The sequence below is a fragment of the Brachyistius frenatus genome, unplaced genomic scaffold, assembly GCF_029030835.1.
Source record: "Brachyistius frenatus isolate BFR_SWC_R1_liver_20210118 unplaced genomic scaffold, ASM2903083v1 Contig_331, whole genome shotgun sequence".
NCBI lineage: Eukaryota > Metazoa > Chordata > Actinopteri > Embiotocidae > Brachyistius > Brachyistius frenatus.
In genome coordinates, this window is record NW_027210930.1 from 26,722 (window position 1) to 49,342 (window position 22,621).

Consider the following 22,621-nt stretch of genomic DNA (forward strand, 5'->3'; position numbering starts at 1 on the left):
GTACGGGGCAGGCGTCCATGCATCCATCTGTTTATACTCATCTGTTCTTCTTCCTAACCACTTCATCTGTCATCTGTGACTGTTAACTCTTTCCAAAATGTGTGAAGTTGCATTCTTTAAATTCAGTCAGTAAGCACCGACTGGTGATTTGCAGGTGAAACGATGCATGAAAAGTGAAAGAAAAACAATGTATAAGATTTTTTTTAAAAAGAGCTCCACAATAATTTGAAATAAAACAGACCTTGTGTGCATTACTGCCTAAAAAAAAGTTGTTATAGCTCATTTATTTTTTTAGCAAACATCCAGACACTGAGCAACTATTTTTTGGAGTTCCTGCTCAATATTCACTCTAATTTTAGCTCCGTTTTCTATTTTTCACCAACTCCCGAAGGAAATATCTGACTCTTTAAAAGCTCAATCTTTTCTCTTATCGACCAGCTTTGTCCCGTGTTGCTGTTCTTGTAGAGTACAGCAGATTAATCAAAGCTTTATGGCTCAAAAACAACTTCTTAATGCGACTGAAAATGAGGCTGATGAAAGTGTAATTTGTAGACTGAACAACTGAAACAATCTGCCAACAAATATATGCAGGGTTTTGAGATTTGGCTGATTGTTCTCTGTGTATAAAATGTACTTTCACTTGACAATAACCTCTGGAGTTATGAGCTCTAATAGCGTCACCTTATGAAGAGATGAATACCAAATAAAGAGCAAGTACGTACGGGGTGTTGGCCTGAGTAAAGCATAAAGTAAAAGTCAGTGTACAAAGAGAGAGGAGACGCCAGGTTGTTTACAAATGGGAATAATAGCACGCAATTTTGTACATTTATCGTGTTGCTCCCAGTTGTTCACATTAAAAGGGCCAGAAAAAGGTTCAGGAATAAAAAAAAAGAAAAGAAAAAAGAGCTAAAGTCTGAGACCTCTCTCATTTTCTACTTAGAAAGTTTGGAAATCATTGAACACACGACAGAAAGATGCGCGAGAGGTTTTCCAAAGCTGTTAGACCATCTGATACGCGCTTGTAATGGTTTTTACTTGCTCCTTAATGCACACATAAATGCATCTAAATGCCAACGAAGGAAAGAAAGAGCAAGACTGCAAAATTCTGGTGTAAAAATATGGATGATTTGAAATACTTAAAAAAGAAATAAAAAAAAAAAAAATCAACTTTGCAAATATTTTACGAAGGGAAAGGCACTAAACATGTTTGCCAGACTTAGGAGAAGAAAACTGGGCATCTTTTGACCTGCAAATCACCAAATAACGACCTACTGGACAATTATTACGTGTAATAAGGCAACACTGTGGTATGTTTAGCAAAAAGCCGTAATACTGTGAAGAGCAGCTGCCTGTAGATAAAAAAAAAAATTAAAAAAAATCCGTTCATCGGTGACACTCAGTCTTGTCAGTTGGAGCCTCTTTCAGCTCCTCAGTATCTGGAAATGAAGCTCTGGGAAGATTAAAAGTTGTTGTGGTCGGCCCGTCCTTCCAAAAAAAGAGCCTCTGAGGCTCCACTCCATTTCTATCAGCGCTGACCTTTGACCTTGGTTTATTCAGCCCCACGAAGCGTCCCGTTGTGCGACCACCCCGCTTGCGTGCCAGCTCATACTGTGGAGTTAATGAAAACACAACGTCGCCGCACGGTTGAGTCTTGTGGCTGAAGTAGTCACATGTTTCGTCAGGCGAGGCGGCACTTTTTGTTGTTGTTGTTGTTGTTGGTTTTGTTTTTGTTTGCAGGTAAATAGGCAACACATTGTTAATAAGACACTCCTGGTACAAACGGCGGGGACGTCCGGCACCTCGTAGAAGTTGAAGGAAGTTGTTCGAGGATTTCGGTTTTTTTTTTTTGTGTGTGTGTTTTTTTTTTTTTAGACGGCGCACGTCACGCCGGCGTCCTCCACGTGGCCGCAGTTGGTTTTGCCCCAGCCGGAAAACTTACACTGGTGGATGGCGTCCTCAGTCCCGTTGCACGCCACGTCATCCATCCAGATCAGACCAGTACCTGCACACACACCGGAGGAAATACCAGTTAGTGTAAGAAGGAAAAAAAAAAAACACACTGATGAGTAAATCCTGAAGAGTTCATGAACTCCCCTTTCCAGGACACTCCAAAAAAACAAACAGAGAAAACATTTCCTTTTTTCCTTCATCACGATGAAGAAACAGATTCACATCTGGTCTTCGACGCCGACAATCCGAGCTCGGCGGTTCCTCCGACGGCTCCTTCGCGCATCGCGTTCCCTCTTCGTGCGCACAGTTCACAACGACGCGACGAACACGTCGGCTCGGTAAACTGTAAATTGTATATGTCGTGAACGAACTGACCCGATCCTGGTATTTTACTCCTCCCTACTCGACCGGTCTCCGTACCGTCACCAAAGTAACGAAGCGTTAAAGGTGTGTTTGTTGCCATGTGACAAATGAGATGAGGATGTTGTTTGCGCCCCCAAAACCCTTAACAGCTGTAGGAAGGTCAAAAGTTTTGGAGGTCAAACTGAAACTGATACCTCCCTCTTCATATGACTCCGACGGAACATTCATCAATAGATATTTTGCGTATTGAGACAGCAAGTACTCCCTGTGCTTCCTCACAAGGACTGCTGATCAGATAATATTGCATCCGGTGATAAAATACACAGTTCCAGATGGTAAGCAGAGCTTTTGGCAGAATTGTTTTTGCTATAAACTTTTGTTCCTGTTTGTAAAACGGGAATCACTCGAGGTTTTCAGAAACTCCCCGACGAATGGGTTTTGCAACAATGTTTTTTAATCTTGGAGGAGACGGCGTTCAGCTTTGAGGGAATAAGAGCGAACATTTGGTTGCACTCACGGAGATTCTGTAGTTTAAGGATTCATAACTAAATGTTTAAGGCTGGTCGATTTAGAGGAGAGGCTCACTCGTCAGTAACGCTCTTAAAGAAGCATCTGGAGATGTGGCAACCGCTCTCATCTCTGCTGCGCCTGCTCTAAATAACAGCCGTTAATCACTCGGCCCCGCCCCAATAATCAGTTTGATTGATCACCCCGTCGCTTCCCGCTCCTCCACCACTGACGCACGACAACGCCAGAGACACAAACAAATCACTAAGGGAAGCAAAATGACTACAAAGACATGCAAAGCAATGAAAGGGAGACGTAAATCACCACAAAGACACACAAAACAACTTAAAGGAGACACAAAACGACCATAAAGAAACACTAAAGGACTTCAAAGTCACATCGTAAAGAGACAGAAAACCACAACAAGGCCCACAAAATAACCAAAGATGCAAAATGACGACAAAGACTCACAAAACGACCATAAAAAGACACAAAACGACCACAAAGAGACACAAAACAACTACCGAGACGCAAAATGACCACAAAGAGACACAAAACAACTACCGAGACGCAAAATGACCACAAAGAGATTTAAAAAAAGACTGCAAAGACATGCAAAATGTGAACAAAAGTTTAGCCAAGCAAGTAAAAGGACATAAACTGACCAACAAGACAACTTAGAGACACATAACAAACACTTTTAGTCATTCTGAATGTCTTTGTGGTCGTTTTGTGTCTTGAATTCAAGTCTTAATCCACTTTTACTTGTTTAAAAAAAATGTGCGTCACTTCTTTGAATCTCTCTTCTGCAGACGAGGAAGATAAAAAGCTCAAAATCAATAATTGAATTCACATACAAGCGTAATCAAAAACATTAGTTCAGTTTCAGGGCAGCGGGTTTCAAAACAAATCCAAATATGTTTTTTAAAAAAACACTTTCAATGGCAAATAGTTCAAGACTGTTTCATTTGGAGATTAATTACTGGAATGTGTATTAAGACACGACGGTGCATTAAATCTCTTTCTACATTCTTGTGAGACGTGACTGGAGCGTTTATTTTTTTTATTTATGTCTGACTTTATGAACTAAATCAGAAAAAGAAGGTTAATTTATCTGCAGTGGCAGTAAAAAGTGTTTTTGCCTTCTCATGTTGACCGCAGGAGACGAAGTACTGACTCGCAGTTATATTCTACGTTAAAATGTGGGTTAATCCAGCGTGTTGAACTGCACTGCAAAATATAACGTCACATCTCAGGACACTTAAAGTTGAACTACCTTTAAGTATATATTTATTATAAAAAAACAAAACAGATCTTGATCTTCAAAAGGCTTTCGACTTTAATAAAATACTATTACTACTCGTCCTGACAGGAGATGGGAAAAAAAAAAAGAGGTTTCAGGTTGGAACAAAGAACAAAACCAATATTTCTAATTGTTTTGTGTTGTGATATTTCTAACAGCATCATCAGCGCCGTGTGATTTAGTGATGATTTACTCTTTTCAAAAGTTTAAAGATGTTATTTTACAGCCGGCACAAAGCAAATGTCTTTAAAAATTACCATTACAAGATCACCTGGGTTTTAAAGGGGATTAGAAATGACACTCAGACACACCTACGATTATCGAAGAAAAACGAACACGACTAATTCGAACCGTGCGCTGTCTTGATTATTAAACTAGCAAATGTGGATTTGGACACACCCCTAAGTGCCAAGCTCTTCAGATTGGTGCCGCACAAAGTTAAAGTGCATAATTAGGTAGAAGGATGCTTCCAACACTGTGGAATTTTCCAGACATCTACAAAACGGTTTTAAAGCTACTTGCCAAACAACGTTCGTATAACACTGAAAACTCCCCTCCCCTTTTTTTTTTTTTTTTGGATACATGTATTCAAGTAAAGCTTTTAAATCCAAACTGTAAGTAGCGTCTTTTCTGACTGCAGACAGACGCATCTCATCACCGGTTTGCTGGTTTGAAAGACCTCCAGGATGATCCGTCAAAGTAGCAGTCTGTTGTCTGGTGTGCAAACTCTGCATTCTCTGGCAGCATTCACGGCGCTGCTAAATCAAACTGTCTACTTCTACCACTTTTTTCTGTTGGAGCTACATGAAACACGTGCGTTATGGACCCCAAACAGACACATCAGACATGTTTGATGAACCATTCGAAACAGGAGCGCCTCCAAAAGCTCTCACAGAGACTTGTCTTTGCCAACTTGCTCTTCCACCGATATGTTTTATGTTATGTTGTTCCACTAAAGTTTTGCTTTTGGTTCTCTCTCATTTCTTTTTTCCAGACTCCAGTCCTTAAAAAATAAACTGCAGGTCGGATGGAAATGGCGCTGACACTGCAAATATATGTATTTTTGTGTTTGAAAGATGTAATGTTTTACTGCACCGTTTCTTAAAAGTGCTGACTGGGTTTCTTTTCGGTTCTGCCAGTTTGGCGTCTTGATGTTTTTGTTTTTTTTTACTTCAAAAAAACTCAACTTGTGATACAGGTTTTAGTTTTTTTATGTCATCGCTAGACGCTTAGAGCGAGATCCAAACTAATAAATTTTAGCTGGGTGAGAGAGTCAAGTCAGGTCGAATGTTATTTACATACGAGGTGCCGTCAAAAAGTTCAGAGCAGTGTGCGTGGGATCAGGAGGAAGCAAAATCTTTCCCGAGTAAGTATTCCAGCAACGCTGCTTGATCGGCACCTGCGGAGCATTTATATTTCACCATGGACATAAAACTTGACCGCATCGAATCCTGTATCAAATCTTCGGGCAAAGACGTCGTAGGAAGTCAAATCCTTTGAGTAGATGTGGTGGGGAGCTACGATTGCGTTTTAGCAGGTGAGAAACTTTTTGCCAGGTTCTCTGCCGTGGACGTCTCGGGAGGTCCCAGCAGAACTCGGTGTTGACAGTCCGACTCTGGGGGACGAATTCACGGGTGCGCAACCAAAGAAAACCCACCTGGTTGTTCCTGACCTGAGGCACCTTTTGTTTTTTTTTCTCCAGTCTCGGACGGCGACGTTTCTGCTCCTCTTGAAACACGAATGCCACTCAAAACACCTCTTTGCTTCACCTTCGGAGGCATTTCGAGGGTCTCCATTGCCGATTTCTTCAGTTTGATGTGCGCTCAAGTCCGTGCAATGAAATTGCAAACGAGCAATTACAAAAACGCACATAACTCAGACACTGATGTTGATCAAGTGACATAACTTGGAGTATTTACTCTCTAAAGTTCTTGCTTCCTCCCGCTCCGTGTGCATCACTGTGCTGCGCTCTATTAGCATGCAACAGGAACAGTATCAGACATTTTTGTTCTTCTCTCGTCGTCCAAAATCGCAAATCAGGAATTTGCCTTTTTCATGCATTTTGCAGACTGTTTGAATAACATACCAGTACGTCTGTCTTCTGACCTTCTGAGAGGGAGAATTATTCATTTTGTTCACAAAAGCATACTTCTGATAAAAAAAAAATGGTTGCATTTAAAAGGTTTGATATCCAAATAATTACGTCAAAATGATATCCCGGACAAATTATGTGCTTTCGACATTCCTGCTTCAGTTCCCAATCAAACATGTTGAAATCCCGGTTGCGTATTTGGCATCTTGAACGCGGCACGAAACATCACGCGTGTCTCCACGCAGACGAGCGCCGGCTGGAAACGAGGTGTTCGCTGCAGGGGAGAGTTTACACGGGGCTGCAGCGGTAGCCTGATCCAGTGTTGTTGTACATGATACCTCAGCTGTTCTGCTGCTGTGTGTCCTGAGGATTTACTTTAATATACGTGGCCCTTCAAACCGTTTACTCTGGATCTTAACACACATTCGCAGCACCGTCTCCAGGCCAGCGTTACGCACACTCGCTCCAAATTTATGACACTTCTCGCAAATAAGTGTTGAATCACCACAACGCCGCGGGATTTCAGGGGAACACCCAGGAATCATTCACGAACGGAGGGAGTTAGAGGATTGAAAAGTAGATTTTAGGCTTTTGCTGTGATGAAGCAAAAGGAACATTGCCGTCTGCAGAAAATCGGTCAGATTTAGTTCAAAGTCACATTTTCCAACCCTGGAAAGTGATTCTTCTCGTAGGCTGATGTCTGTGTTTCTTCAACTGGTTATGGGGTTACACAAACTAACAAAGTAGTGTTCACCTATATAAAAAGCAGTATTCTGTTTTTGAGTTTAAATTGAGGGTTTAAGAGTTTAAATAAAATATTCTGACTTTGACATTTTTTTTTTTTTGGGACTTTGGATAAATCGGACAAAGTTTTAAAAATGTTTTGATAATGTTTAGAATTTGAAAACATTGTTCACGGTTTGGATGAAAAATAACTTTAAACTGAATGTCTAGAGTCTAAAAAGAGTTTTTCTTCCAGTGCAGATACATTTGAAAAGAAACAAAAACATTTTAAAGTTCATAATCTCATATGAGACTATAAATACCTTGTTACTTGGTCACGTGGTGTTGGCCTGCAGAAGGATCTTACATGCATGAAATGAATTTGCAACGCTGGTTCATTTTGGGTTTTGTGTTGTGGATTTGGTTACACTCCTGATTTCCTCGATTAGCAGAGCTTTATGCGGTGGCTGTTGCCCAGTTTGTACGGTAATTTAGCTGTGAATAAAAAGGTCAGTGGTTCCGTCCCTGAGCTCCTCTCGTTCATATTTGGGCAGAAAAATATCTCGTCATGGACAAACACATATTTCATGGACAAAATAATCAGATTGAGACATAACCTACTTAGTGTAACTATAACAGTTACAAGGTAGAGGAAATTTGATTTTATAGGCTACCTTTTATTGGACCAAGCTATTGAATGTCTTCCTGATTTGGTCATTTCGGTGGTACAGTGTGTTCTTGCCTGTTAAAATCGGAGCCTGAGAAAAAAGCCCCAGAAAGCTCCTCAAAGACGCTGCGAATGAGAAAAAGTTACACTCAACGAAATAAAAAAAATAAAATAAAAAAAGGTAAATGACTCATCTGAACAGCTGTATGTAAATTCCAGATTGCTTAAAAACGAGTCCAACTGCTAGTCACTGCTGTCGTCTTGGACGTCGTCCCCTGGAACAAAAGCACGTTTTCCCCCATTTTCCAGACGTTTTGGTAACAACTGTGCCTGGACAGAGGCTTGAATAATGTAAATCTGACTGGTGAATGAAGGGGGTGGGGGGTGGGGGGTGGTGGATATGGCCTCTGAGACTCTTCCTTGACGACTTCTGGCTCACATGACTTTCCCAATAAAACTTTAATATTAATCCCTGCCGCGTCTCGGACCGCTGTTCGAGCACTGCAACTCAACAGCGAAGAGAAGCAGTTAGTAAAAATCACAACTCTACTTCCATCGGTAAATTTCAGAAAGGATATGCGCTGTGGGTAAAAACGATTTCACCGAATGCACCATAACTCTCTAAACTTTAAAAGGCAGCTGAACCATTTAAGGTAAAACATTTTTACGTTAAATGCACCGTTGAAATAACAGCTGACGTAGCGTTTCGTACCGTGTCCGAAGCGTCCGATCTTATGGAACGCGGTTGCTCCCTGGTAGCCCAACATCCTGCAGACTACTTCTGCGTCCTTTTTGTCCCAGGCGTCGTCACACACCGTCCCCCAGCGACATTCGTGGAAGACCTCCACGCGGCCTTCGTGAGGCCCGGACCCGTTCACCAGCCGCACCAGGATCTCCTCCACTGCAAAACAACACAAACACATTCATCTGTGTGTGCAGATACACAGAAACACTGAGGTATTTATACGTGTTCGTTCCAACTACTCAATGTGTTTGCAGACAGTTTTTATACTTGAAGTCGGCGGAAGTACGTTGAAAAAACACGGGAAACACTTGACTCTCTTTTATCTGGTGTTTGCTGCCGTGGCTTTGAACTCAGATTATTTTCATTTTGAGTGTTTATGAGTTTAACAAAGCCTCGCGGATCGAATAAATATGAAAACCAACTGAGATGAAGAGGTTTTTCTTGACAAGCTGAAACAGAATTTTTCCATAAACCACAGACGCAGACTTTGATTACACAAGAACTATAAATAAAATCACTAGATTTTTTTTCTTTTTCTGTATCAATCCTCTCGTAAAATTTCTGGTTTGAAGTTCCTAATAATTTTTTCAGCGATTGCGGACTCTATAATCTACCAATAATCTCACAGACCTGACGGTTTATCAATTGAGGGATTTTGAAATTCATCCTTCTTTTGGCTTTGCATCTGTAAGTGTTTATCCAGGCACCTTATTGAAAGACTAAAAACAACCGGCTGTATATAAATATTGAGGAAATCGGAGAAGGCAAATTAAAGATATAGGAATGACCAAACCGTGGTGAAATGAAGTTCGAGGAAACAAGAATATAAGTGACAACATAATATATGAAAAGAAAATAGAAGATACAGTGAGATTAGAAAATATGAGATAAAAGGGAAAAGATTAAAAGTAGAGAGAAGAAATTCACAAATCATTGTTAACTACAATAACAAGTATCTTGTTGGTGATTTGTGAGTGCACTTTATTTATATTTTTTTAACTTGAATGCAGCTAGCTGTTTTCACTGTTCATGCTGAGCTAGGCTAACTGCGCCCTGCGTCCTTCCCTATCAGTTAATGTGATGCAACTCTGCAGAAAATAAGGGGTAGAAATTTCTGAAGCTCTGAGGTCAAACCGTCAATAAACTTGCTTAACATTATGGAGCTACAGCTGAAATTTGTTAAAGATAGATCGACCCTTGACGAAGTTCGTGCCTTTAAGCTTTTATGTACAGGAATGCATCCGGTGGGAATTTGAGACGGCAATCTGCAATTTCGCTGTCATCGTCAGAAAAGACGTAGTTTGAAAGGTCAGCTGACTTGTTTGCATAATCTCGACAAGGCTTCAAATCGTGATGGTGATGGAGATGCAGCTCAAACACTTCAACAGGTGTGTAAAACCTCTGCAGTGTTTGGGATGACCCACTTTGATGGACTCAGGATTGGAGGGCATTTCTCGGTGGCATTATGGCCAAGCACTTTCAGATAATAAACTTACCAACAGTGTGTGTGTGTGTGTGTGTGTGTGTGTGTGTGTGTGTGTGTGTGTGTGTGTGTGTGAGAATGAGTGCGTTTCCTGAAAATATGCAGCAGCTGTACTCGTATAATTGACTTGATTTATCACCTTTCACAGGGCAGAGAGGAAATGAGAGGGAGAGGTAAACACACACACACACACACACACACACACACACACACACACACACACACACACACACACACACACACACACACACACACACACACACACACACACACACACAGGGCTGCTCATCATTGTTAAGACTGTTGACAAAGTGCTGCAGAATGAAGCCAGACACATTATCTACACAGGATATTAGTGTCATCAGACCATCATAAATTTTTAACTGTGTACCATTTAACTCTCATTAAATATAGTCAAGTACATTCACTAGCCCATCACCGGCCCATCATAATTTAATATCTACCATAACATCATACTGTCATATCTGCCGCACATGTTCGTGTTACATAGCGGCAAATTAAAACCAGAAAACCAGGAATTAGATACAATTTCAACCTCCTGTTGCTCTTCTTTCAGACGAAAGAAAAAGAAAGCTGAGATTGATCGAGCAAGCACATGCTTTGTTTTGGAAAATAGATGAGCAATTGCATGCTCAATTACCTGAATTACAGTTTATTACAGATGTTGAAACTATTTGTTTCCTCCTCACAACACACAACAGGTCTAAGTCCAAGATCTTTTTTTTTTTTTTTTACAACTGCCATGAAGTTGGGTAAAAAAGAAAAAAAACTGCAACGCTCCAGAAAACAGGCATGACGACGAAGAAGGTATCAACGAGATTAAATACTCATCACGACCTCTCATCGCTCCTCCAGACGGGAGTTTACTTTTCAAATTCAAAAAAACGCCGTGTCATCGTGAATTCGGGAAAAGAAACGACATTGCGAGTTATCGTGTTGAATACTGATTTCAACAGAAATGTTGTTTGCACATGATTTGTTAGCTTTCTATTTATATACAACTGCTGGAGGTCATCTGGCGCCGTTTTGTTTTCCACTTGTGTAGCCGACTAAAGAACAACATCCCCACTTCAGTGTTTCGTTAAAACCTGCTTGTTTTTTTGGACTGTAAATCATCACAGAAGCGGTAATAACATGAAAGGATGAAGAGTGAGGACGCGTCCACTCATGCTGTCATGTGACTATTGTGCGAGGATTTGCATATAAAAGACCAAAAAAAAAACCTAATACTTCAAAATGTATTTTAAAATAAGAGTCTATACGACACGGACAATCGAACTGAGTGCACTTTCTATTAAGTTATATATGTTTAAAAAAAAAAAAAAAAAAGTTTTTTTCAGAGCTTTATTAAATTCATCTTCGTGTGCAAAAAAACCCCTGATCCACATCACCACTTTCTTCCATCTCTAACTATCCGTCGCTCGCGGCTCTTCGTTCCTTCTCCTCCCTGTGAAGCGCCCGAGGCTCCCCGCGGCGCAAACGAAAGCCGCCCGGAGACAAGAGGAAGGACGAGGAAAGGCAGCACGTGTCGACTAATCAGAACCACGCAACCGAAACTTCGCACGCGTTCGTGTCTCTGCGCGGCAGCAGAACTGAATTATACCGAATGACGTCGTTTTCTGGAGGAAGTGAACTTTGATTTATTTTGCCGGAAAAATTGTATTCAAGTAAATGGATCTCTTTGTATGAAGACGCGGTGCAGCTGCAGGTCGTTTGAGGCGAACACCTTGTGTTTTGAGGCTTTCAAATGAGTAAGAACCAAAGCGTGCCAAACCCTTTCCCCTGCACGATATTTTCTCTAATTATATATAATCATAATCATTGATTATCAAGTCATATCTTCACAACCGCGGGTTTTGCATTGCTACGCTTTGAGCTGTAGAAATATAAAGGGGGAGTTTCTTATGGCATATTTATGGTATATAAATATTCAACGTAGTCTATATTTGTCATTTCAGATGGTAAAATTCATGGTTGCAGACTAGAATTGAGAATTTGTGCGACACTGAAGACCCATTGGTTAAAAAAAATCGTTATAAATGTCGATGTACCGTCGGTTAAGTGCACCATGCAGGAAACTTTGCGGCACGTCGTTTGGTGAAATCCAGTGTTATTCACCCCCCCCCCTTTTTTTTTTATTCCCCAAGCTGGCCGTGCTTGAATATAATAAAATGTCAACATGTCCTAGCCACTAATTTCATTCTGGATCAGAGTTTATGAAAATAATTTCGCTATTGGTGGAAAAACAGGCCTCAGAAATCTGTTTTCAGCTAATTACTTTTGACCGTTTATGCGGTTGATGACTTTCTCAGAGTCTTGATGACACGCGTAGGTTTGCCCTCAGAGAAAATGAGTGTCTTTGAGTTGTTATGCAAAACGTCGAGAACCCCGCATCTGTCGGTTCGCGTCTCCACAAGCCGACAGCTCGTTCACCTCGGACGGCCAACGAAGCGGTTCACCGTGCAATAGAGGCACTCTGTAATTTAGACATAACGAGCCTTGTACCTTTTTCTGCAAAAGTAGGGAAATTAATGTGAGATTTATGAGATGTAATGACTGTTTTTGTTCGGGTGGGTGGGTGGGTGGGGGTTGGGTGGGAGGGGGGGGGGGGGGGGGGGCGAGGGACTGGTCGGGTGAGCTCCAAAGCGTTGGTGTCGGTCCAAGTGGTTCAAGCCTCAGAGAACACGGACTGATCGCGTATTACTAATGTTTATCTGGCAGGCAGGAAAAGCCTGGACTGCAGCGGACTGAATGGCTGCAGGACAACGGCTAACTAGCTCCATCTGTTCGTGAAACGCTCTTCTAAGAAAATCTGACGTGATTGTCTTCTTATCCTCAGTTTCTTCTTGTTGTTTTTGATGGCTTGAAACAGCTCTAGTTGGTCCCACTTATGTTGTCTGTCCGGTTGCAGACCGTTGGCTTAGCTTAGCATAAAGACTGGAAGCAGGGGGGAAGAGCTAGCCTTGGCTTTTGTCCAGTGGTAATAAAACCCAGCTCCTCCAAAAGCTCATTAATTTATAAGATATAAAAAGGGTAAAATTGGTTTTGATTAAGAGGGAAAAAAATAAATAAATTGCAAAATGAGTAAATAAAACACCTCACTCTCAACGAGAGGTTTTAGCGTGAAGATTTTTTGTGTTCGCTTTAAACATGAAATTTGAAATTATTATAATGAGATTAAAGCACTGGGGAAGCCGAGTTCTGTTCCAGCAACATAATTGGATCCATCAAGTAAAAACTATACGTACAATACAAACTTGAGAAGGTACGAAACAAAAGGAAACATACTGTTTTATATCTGATTCTGTCCCTCAGCATTAACGTCGAAGGGTCACACCAGATAGAGATTAAAACTTGGCTTCAGGTGGATTTTCACAGAAATATGATATCGTGGTGTTTTTGTGAGTCATGAGTCTCGGGATGAAAATGTATTTCTCATTAGACTCAGAAAGCTAAAATGATTTGTTTTTGGATCCCTGTAGCTGCCCGTGTCCACTAAAAACAGCCTGTTGTACATTAAACCCTCTCCGGACCCTCGAGATCGACTATCAAGCTGCCCGATGGTATCTCTCTGTTAATATGTCAACTGTCAGGAGAAAATTACACAAAAGTTTTTAATGGCCTCAAAATGAAAAAAAAACGAAAGACAATTTAAGTGTTCTGTTACATGTTACGTACTCATGGAATAAATGTCTTTCAGGAATCATAATAGCGAAATTGCCGGACTCTGGCCTCTGTTAATGTTTCACATTAAGTTCGCTTTTATCCTCAAAATCGAATTGAGGTGATGGCAGTGCAGTTCGGGACAATGGAACCAGTCTCTGCTGAAGTTAGAGAAGATTTACAAAATACACAACGTTAAACAGACTCAAGTGTGTTTACTGCAGCTAAATAGCTTTTAGTAGTCACAGTACAGAGTGTTATTTCCAAGAATCATTAACTGGAGGACATTAGTTTGAGGGGTTTTAGATCATCTGGGAAAATAAAATGTAAAAAAAAAAAAATGATAAAAGATGACATTGTTTACCCAATTCAAGAAATCAGTAACATCTTGATAGTATAAGCCACTGTTGTCATTGTAAACTGCACATTTCCCCCCCCTTTGTATTAAAGAATAACGACAAATGAACGGCCGTAAACAAAGTTTTAAAAAAAAATAAAAGTAGCTATTAGATTAATAATAAAAAGAAATCGAATCAAGTACTGGACGGACCTCCTTGAAAAACAACAATGCGCTAGATTCAATTCTTTTGTGTGGTTTGGCATATTTTCATGTATTCAGTCCGCTAAACCCAGTAGATCAGTTCTTTCAGCTGATTCGGTCACTGGACGAAGTTTTTTTTTCAATCTGCAATTTTGCTGAACTTCATGTAATCTGCATGTGCGTCTCGAACGATTAACAGACAAAACGAGAGTAACAAGGTCAAATTTGACTCATTTTAACCAGAAATATATATTTTTCAGGGCATCAGGAGCACATTAAGTCAATGAGCGCGTTAGAAAAGAGACCGTCTCCAAAATCCATTCTCCCACTCTTATTCTTTGTGACATAAGATAAAAGAAAATGGCCTAATACGGATGACAGATCTGTTACACAATCTGGGCTCCATTTGTCATCTCTGACGCGGGAACATTCACTCGCGCTGTCAAGGCCTTTCAACAGAAGACCCTTCGAGTGACGTGACGTCTCGGTGCCGCAGGTTTCTCCTTACGTTAACGTCCAACATGTGTGCGTGAACTCTCGCTTTTCCACACAATTTCTCAGGTCGCTGTTGCGGTAAGCGATTATGCAGGTACGAGCTGCGTTGCTTTGAAGTCGGGCCCACATGAGGTTTGCGACAGAAAAATGCACGACGCGGCGATTTGATGTTTTCTCAGAGGCACCATTCGTGAGGCCTCGGTTCGTCTGTCGTCCTCCGAGGACATCAAACGTCCGCGTCTTGTAAACGACGTGAGCAAGAGGAACTGATTTTTGACAGCTCAGTGACGGGCAGAAAACGGCACTCGACGGGGTCGAAGGATCGGGAACTCTTTGACGTTGAACGCCACGCCGTCACTCGACACGTGCCGCGCAGCCACGACGACGCAACAAAGGAAGAATAATATCTGCGGCAACAAAAATGTCTGTTTTTTTCTTTCGGGGGTGAGGGAAGCGAGGAGGACATTAATATTTTTCGGTTTCGGGTTTCCACCGCACGACGTATGCACACTTATAATGTTGTTTTTAAAAAAATCCTTTTGATGTACGCTGAGACATGTGGTCCGTCATCGTGTGTCGGAAACAGAGATTACATGGAGAAGAAAAGCAGATCTACTGATCCTTTAAACTCCCCTCGGCTCTGCGACGGGCCAGAGACGTATGAAGCCCATAAAGTCGTCGGATCGTAAATTTTTTGTTCGCCTTTTGTTGGTTTTGGACCATACGCATCGATGTATGTGCTTTGTCTTTGTTTGTATTACGGCGACTGTGCAGTCAGGCGAGATTTGTCTCGAATGTGATCAAATATTCTTATAAACATCGTTGTCAAACACGTTTTTTTTTTGGTCATGTCAAACTTGTTTTAAGTCTTTATTTTGATTTTACCATTTGGAATCGCTGCAATTAGTCGATAATATCCACATGTAGCCAGCTGTGGCCACGTAACAGTAAACACAACAGTCGATGTCTGATGTGATTAAGACGGAGGATAAACAGAGGTGCACGGCATTGTAGTATGATTATCATTGAAAAATGCAATCTAATGCATTGTGCACTGGACTACAATACAGTGACAGATGTTCCTAATATTTTATACTATCCACCCTATTAACATACATGAGGGAGGTAAAATGTTAGGGAACCCTTAAAACTACCACATGTCCAACAATGTCAATAAAATACTGACATTTTTTAAGCTTAAATATTGTATGGTAAGTGCTGAGTGAGTGTAAAATGTAACACAATAGACAAAATATATATATATATATATAACATATTCTTTGATCTATCCTATTTCCTATTTGCTTCTGTGGAAGTCTCATTATTTCACCGTGGGTTGAAAAAGTTGCATAAGTGTGAATGAATCGCACGCTCACGTTACACATCGCGATTTGAGGTTGAATATTCACTCGGAGCCTCTCGTTATAAAAACAGAGAGCGGCGGGAGAGAATACTTCAAATAGCTTTAAGGTAATATAAGGACGCAATAAATGAGCGAAAATATTAGTACTGCTGTAATTCCACAACCGTACAAGCTCTTTAGACCATTTTCAACATGTGTACAGAGAGTGTCACTTAATCACAGTGTGTATAAGGTTTCTATGTCCGAGGGGAAAATTACAATTTATCAAAGCAGCAGCAGCATAATAGAACATCTTATTAGCTGTTGCCCATTTAAAAAAAAAAAAAAAAAATCTCAGCAGGAGAGGATGATGGAAAAGAAACATGAAACTTGCTGGCGTCGAAGCAGCAGTTTTGTTACGGCGCTAATTAGCGGAAATATGAGCGTAGCATCCAACATGCTGTCTCCAATGGAGTCCATAAAACGCTTAATTTCATAGTTGAATCTTTTAGCAGACCGTGATCCCCGACTCTTCAAACATTACTGGGTTTACTGACTGTGTACTCGTCTCTTTGCATCCATGCGCGGACATCTGACGAGCTGCAGGCTGCAGTTACTGCTGGAATTAATGAAATTACCGAACCAAAGAGAGAGACTTGGCATCGCTAACATGATGTTGTTATCCTGGGGGGGGGGGGGGATTTAAAAAAAACAACTTTTATATTTGCTTTTGCGTTTTTATGTTGTTGTCAATCTTGTTGCAAGTGGAACAGTCAACAGTCGCGGGAGGGAAATGTGCTATTAGCATAGAACTGATGGAATTTTCTGATTAAGTGAAACCGTCCGATGCTTCTTTTGTTTTTTTCCTGAAATTTATCCGGTGCTATTAACCCTAAAACTAACCCCCAGAACATAATAAACCCACGAGTGGTAAAGCCTGTGCAGACAGTTAGAGTAATTCATAAACTATTTAATGGTAGCTGAAGAGGACAGAGTGATGTTCCCTTCTGCTGTAACGTGAGCTGGACTCATTTCTATTAAATAATATGGTTTATTTGAATGTCAGCTCTCACCTGTTCTCTCCCCTCGGTCGCCTTTCTCCCCCTTGAACCCTCGTTCTCCTCGGTCACCTGAGGACACAACAGGACAGAAGCTCCCATTAACTCATGATGGAAAACGAAGGAATAGAAACTTTAAAATCCATTAATAAGATTAAGTAGCACATGTGGAAGTGAGACCCAGGTTTCGATCAAATACAACGAAAAGAAAAGTTGTCACATGCCCGTGATGTTTTTATTGATGAGTTGAAGTTAGATATTGATCAGCAGCTGGAAACTGATGATTAACAATAAAATGTGAACCCTTATCAGACCTTAGTTCGATGCTTAAACTCTGTAGACCACACAATTAAGAACACATTTGTAAGAAACAGATAGCACACCAGTTATTTGCACTAAAATATCACGACAAAAAAAGTGAGATTTTCTGTGTTTTCCACTTAAGTTTTGGCTTCACGGAGTCACAATCATATTTGTTTAAAAAAAAAAAAAAAAAAATCCAATAAAATCGAGTTTTTCTAAAAACTGACCACCCTATTAATCTGCTGAACGCTACCACATACCCAAAAATTCTTAATGTACAACCACAGTATAGAACAAAACTGGGGAAAGAAATGAAGTGAAATAACACCAAAGCCAGAGACTAGCCAGAAGCCCCCACAGAAAAGAGCAGCAACAGGTTTAAATTTCAAAACCTTTTCTGACACCTCACGCCCATTTCCCCTCCTTTGTACTCCTTTGTATATTTTTAGCACTCTTAAATAGCCAGCCCTGTAATTGCCTTGCGATTTGGGCATACAACGTATAAATGAGAGGTTACCACCCCGAATCCTGAGTTTAAATTTACCTCTGAAAGTTGTGGTTAACATTTGTTTGGTTTTTTTTCAGCAGAGAAATAGAGAAGATAGAAAACACAGTTTTGGACAATCTTTACAGCATTGATGTTCGGATATGAGAGAAGTTAATGCGATGCAAAACCCAGAAATCACCGCGAGTCAAAAATCCTCCCATTTGCGGTTGCTGCAAAATCACGGTACGTTTAGGCACACGACGCCTCCCTCCAATCAGCACCTCATTTGTTTTCATTTCAAAATATAGTTTTCTTCCAAACTCCCAGGAATTACCCCAGACGCAGGAGAGAGTCGGTTTCAGCGCCGTTTGTGGCTAATTCTCAGCCGTGAGGTTTAAAAAAAAAAAAAAAAAAAAGAAGAAAGAACACACAAATCTGTTATTGCCATGAAGCTGTAAGAGCAGGGGTGTCAAACTCATTTGAGTTAAGGGGCCACATACGGCCCACTTTGATCTCAAGTGGGCCAGACTAGTAAAATCATAGCATAATAACGCAGACATAACGACAATATTTCTCTATGTTTAAATCATTGGTGATAGTTTTTGGATGATAAACCCTATTTTAAGGTCTTTCTACAATAAACTAGAAACATAAAGAGCAAAAACTCAGACATCAGCCCGCTGTTTATCTGCCTGGGCTCTCCTCTGCAGATTCCCTCGCTTTGCGACGCGTTTGACGTCAAACGCGTCGCAAAGCGAGCAGCGATCGCTTCTGCCTCCGGAGCAGACGTCGCATTTACGCTGTTTTTAAAGCAATTACTGGATCGATTAAAAAAAAAATTACAAAACGTTTGTACTCATAAACCTCCATATTCTCATAGAAATGCAATTTATGTCTTTCTGTAATTTTCACACTTAGCAAAGTCATCTGGCGGGCCGAGCTGGACCCGTTTGTTTGACACCCCTGTGTAAGAGGATCAGCTTCACGGGGGGATTTATCCCACCTAGGAGAGTTTAGGTGCTGGCCTCGGTCCTGGTCCCACCTCCCGTCTGCTACTGCCCGTGTGTGACCAAACACTTCACCACACCCTGCCTTGTGACGTTCTCAGCTGTCGGTGTCACCTCCATTTTCGACCACATCCTTAACAACTAAATAACACTGTGGGGAAAACCCAAACACACGAGTAAGCTGCTGCCGAGCCACAAGAAACAGCAGATGCGTTTGATTTAAAGCTGCTCGACGGAATTCGGTGTGCCACGAATGGCAGCGGTGGGTAAAATTGGGTGGGAGAGGAGGGTTCGACAAGTGTCGGAAGGGTTGCTGTGAAATTTGGTACAGACAATCATAAGGACCCTCAGGGTGAATTGGAACAGCTTTCTTAAGTACCTGACTTTTCATCTAATGCCAACAGAATAACAATTCGTTCGGAAAAATACCAGCAAAAATACTGTTACTGCAATCAGCCTCAGCTCTACTGTGTACTTAGTGGTTATTAGCGAATGTTAATTTGTCAACAAGCTTAACCAAAACGTTATATTTGGTAAACATCATGCGAAGCCTCAACTTCCTGTAATTGGTCCAAAAGCCCGAACCCTTGCAAAAACGTTCACATCGGAAACAAATCAAACCAAGGTTCAGTTTGATCCAGACTCAAAGCCAAGTATCTTGTTAGTACCAAATCTTAGACTCATTATGGTCTGTGTTGTGGTCCGAGGGACGCCTCCTACTCCGGTTCAGACTAAACTGAAAAGTGCGAAGGTCCAAACAAGGTAGGTAAAACTTTAACAAGAGCCAAATGTTTTTTCTCGAAGGTTGGTGGAGACCAAAACAGAGATAACAGGAGTTGTCCATCAATGGTGTATAAATGCTGATGTTGCTCTATGCCCGCTAAATGTGCTTAATAGTGAATTGTTTACGACTATGTGTCTGTCCGTTTGCATTTCATTGTCCCTCAGTGACCAAAACACAATCAAACCAACAAATAGTCCAGTTTTAAGCACCGAGAAGTGACAGATATTGTCTGTAAACCCAGCTGGTCAGACATGTTTACATCCAAAGAAAAGACCTACAACTGATGCGCTTCCCTGTTCAGTCTACCGACCATCCATCTAAAAAAACAAAACAAAACAAAACAAAAAAAACACAAAGCGTCCCAGTTCACACCAGAGTTCACCCTTCACTGGTCCGTTAAACCCTCAACCAGACCCCGGTTGGTTGAAAGCAGACACACATTGTTGGAAACCGACGGTGTGCAGACGGCCAAAATATCTGCGAAGATCCTTGTTTTCCTCACGCGCGCTCTGTTTTTCTTGTGAAATGTTTATTTGTGTGCCGTTCCCAGCTTTCCCTCCCATAATTAACTTGTCGCGTTTCATGTTTGTTCAGCCACGGTGGTGAATCAAGCCTTGTGCTAATTTTCACATGTTTTTTTTTTTTTCCCCCCTTTGTGTTTACTCCAAACAAATGAGAGGTCCCAAAATGAAAGCTGTGATTTGTAACAAAATTGAACTTCCTCCCATTTTGACACGTTCTCTCTGATAAAAAAAAAACACATAAATGCCGTACGTGAGTATTGATCGTTGGTGAAATGTGTCTCCGTTTAAGATGTCAATGCTGACAGATTGCTTTCGTGAAACAAGCTCCGTGACACATAATGTGAGGTTTTTTTTTTTTCCAGTGAGAAGCTAAAACAGTTGTTTGGTATAAAATCCGTGCTCTTGAGTGAAAAGGAGTTGGCGGCTGGTTCCACAAATGTTTTCCCTCATCCTGTAGTGCCAATCATTTTTTGGGGTAATTGTTTTTGTTGGTAATCCAAAACGCTGTGTTGCTGCTAACAAGACATGCCTCCCCAGCTGTTGAGTTACATCACACACAATCTAAACGTGAATAGATTTTGTCTGTACGACTTGTCAAATCTTAAGATTGCTGATTGGACGTTTGCTTTGGGTGTTGCAGTTAAAATTTTATGTTCACAAGCTTGTATCTTTGACTATAAATTCTGTTGTGTTAACTAATGTCATTTTATGGGTACTTAAAGCTAACACCAGCATACAACAGCCTAGTTTATGGAAAAATGTACTTTCTGCTGATCAACGATGAGCTGGCTTGAAAAGGCTGACCTTAAAGGGAACTGAACTTACGGTTACTGCAGAATTAATTTCCTTAACAAGTGACCTTGTTAGCTCGGAGACGACCTTCGCTTGTAATGAAACTTTATTGTCTTAAATGATGTATTGTGCAAAAGGGTAGCAAACAACCCAGCACAGAGAAAATGGAAAGAAGCTTGGGATCTACAGTAGCTATTTCTAGCATCTTTCTGGCTATCTTTATTGCCAGCTACAATAGTTCACCAACTAGCCCTGCGAGTAATGACTCCATCACGCTTCGACTGCCAAATATTCGGGTGGAATTTTCCTGTTTCACTTTCTGGTGTGACAGAGCTTTCAACGTTGAATTTTCGCTTGAAACACTTTATTTCTTACAAAGCCTTTCTTACCTTTCTTTATGGCATCTCTTTTTTCTGCTTTATCATCAATATAGCTGGATTTGTTTTTTTCCCCCAGTAAATATCTCAAAGGCCAAGTGCTGTCTTTAATATTAAGCCCGTTGTATAGATAGATAGATAGATAGATAGATAGACAGACAGACAGACAGACAGACAGACAGACAGACAGACAGACAGACAGACAGATAGATAGATAGATAGATAGATAGATAGATAGATAGATAGATAGATAGATAGATAGATAGATAGTTACTTTATTAATCCCACAAGGGGAATTTTTTTTCACTACAGCAGCATTATAGGTACAGGAAAGCAATAAAACAACAGTAAAATATTAAATATAAAAATACACAGTATATACAATAAATAGAATAAAATAGAATAATTAAATTAAAACTAACTAAAACAACTCCGAAGAGAGGAGAAAAAAAAGATACTTAAAACAAAAACACACTCGGTGGAGCTGCTGTAACAGGCTGCCACTAGCACGGCGCCATCTTAGGCAGGGACTGTATAGCCATGCACTTGACATCCATGAGGGCAAAGCAGACAGAATCCGCCAAAACTCCGATGGACTCTGGTACTGAGTGTTGAGCCGCAACAACTAAAGTGCAAGAAACAACAGATCAGCCCGATCCAAGGTTTTGAGAGCTATTGGCCAACATCGGGACTGTGGGACTCAACACTGGACATTTCAGCCAAACACCACACTGATTGGCAACAGCTGTTGGCTGAACACACACACACACACACACAAAAGAAACGCAAAGGCTTTCAGCGGCTTATCACATTAGTCATGGCTGTAATTTCTTCATCAGAGCTGAGTTTATGTCTGAGTGTGTTTTTGTTATCGTTGGCGCTGTCCAACTGGCGGTACCAGAGAGGAAACAACAACGCCCACAGAGTTTACGTCGATTCGGAGAGATGTCGGAGACAGGATGAGGAACAAAAGAATAGCAAAAGGTGTGATTTAGTGGACAGTCTTCAGTCTAAAGGTTGGCATTGTTCTCACGTTTTGTATTTACAGTCTGCATCGGAAAACTATTGGTAAATGAGAATACTGAATGTGCTTTGATAACATATATATTCAGCTGATACTATTCAATGCTTATATTTTGCATCACAAGAATTATGATCCAACCTAAACCATTAAAGATGCATGGACTCTCTAGAAAACATATCACAATCCACTGCATACCTTTAAAGATGTAAATAAATACTTAAATACTCACATTCAAATTCTCTATACATTATTTCCATGGTACATTTGGAGCTTTTTTTGTGACAGCATGATGGATGTTGGGCAATGAGAAAAAGTGGCTGCGTATATGATTGTATGATTAGTATAAATGTATAATTAGCAGACACGGGAA

The 22,621-nt window shown here is 40.8% G+C and overlaps 1 protein-coding gene across 1 annotated transcript in view; it reads right to left on the bottom strand.

Annotated features, from left to right (window-relative positions):
• Positions 1-1,394: 1,394 nt before the first annotated feature.
• Positions 1,395-22,621, bottom strand: part of scara5 (scavenger receptor class A, member 5 (putative)) — a 64,840-nt gene continuing 43,613 nt past the window's right edge. The window contains exons 9-11 of the mRNA XM_069723487.1: positions 16,969-17,025; positions 8,318-8,506; positions 1,395-2,002 (exon numbers count right to left, since the gene is read on the bottom strand). Of these exons, the coding sequence (XP_069579588.1) occupies positions 1,869-2,002; positions 8,318-8,506; positions 16,969-17,025 (380 nt within the window). The 3' untranslated portion in view covers positions 1,395-1,868. The remainder of the gene's footprint in view (positions 2,003-8,317; positions 8,507-16,968; positions 17,026-22,621) is intronic.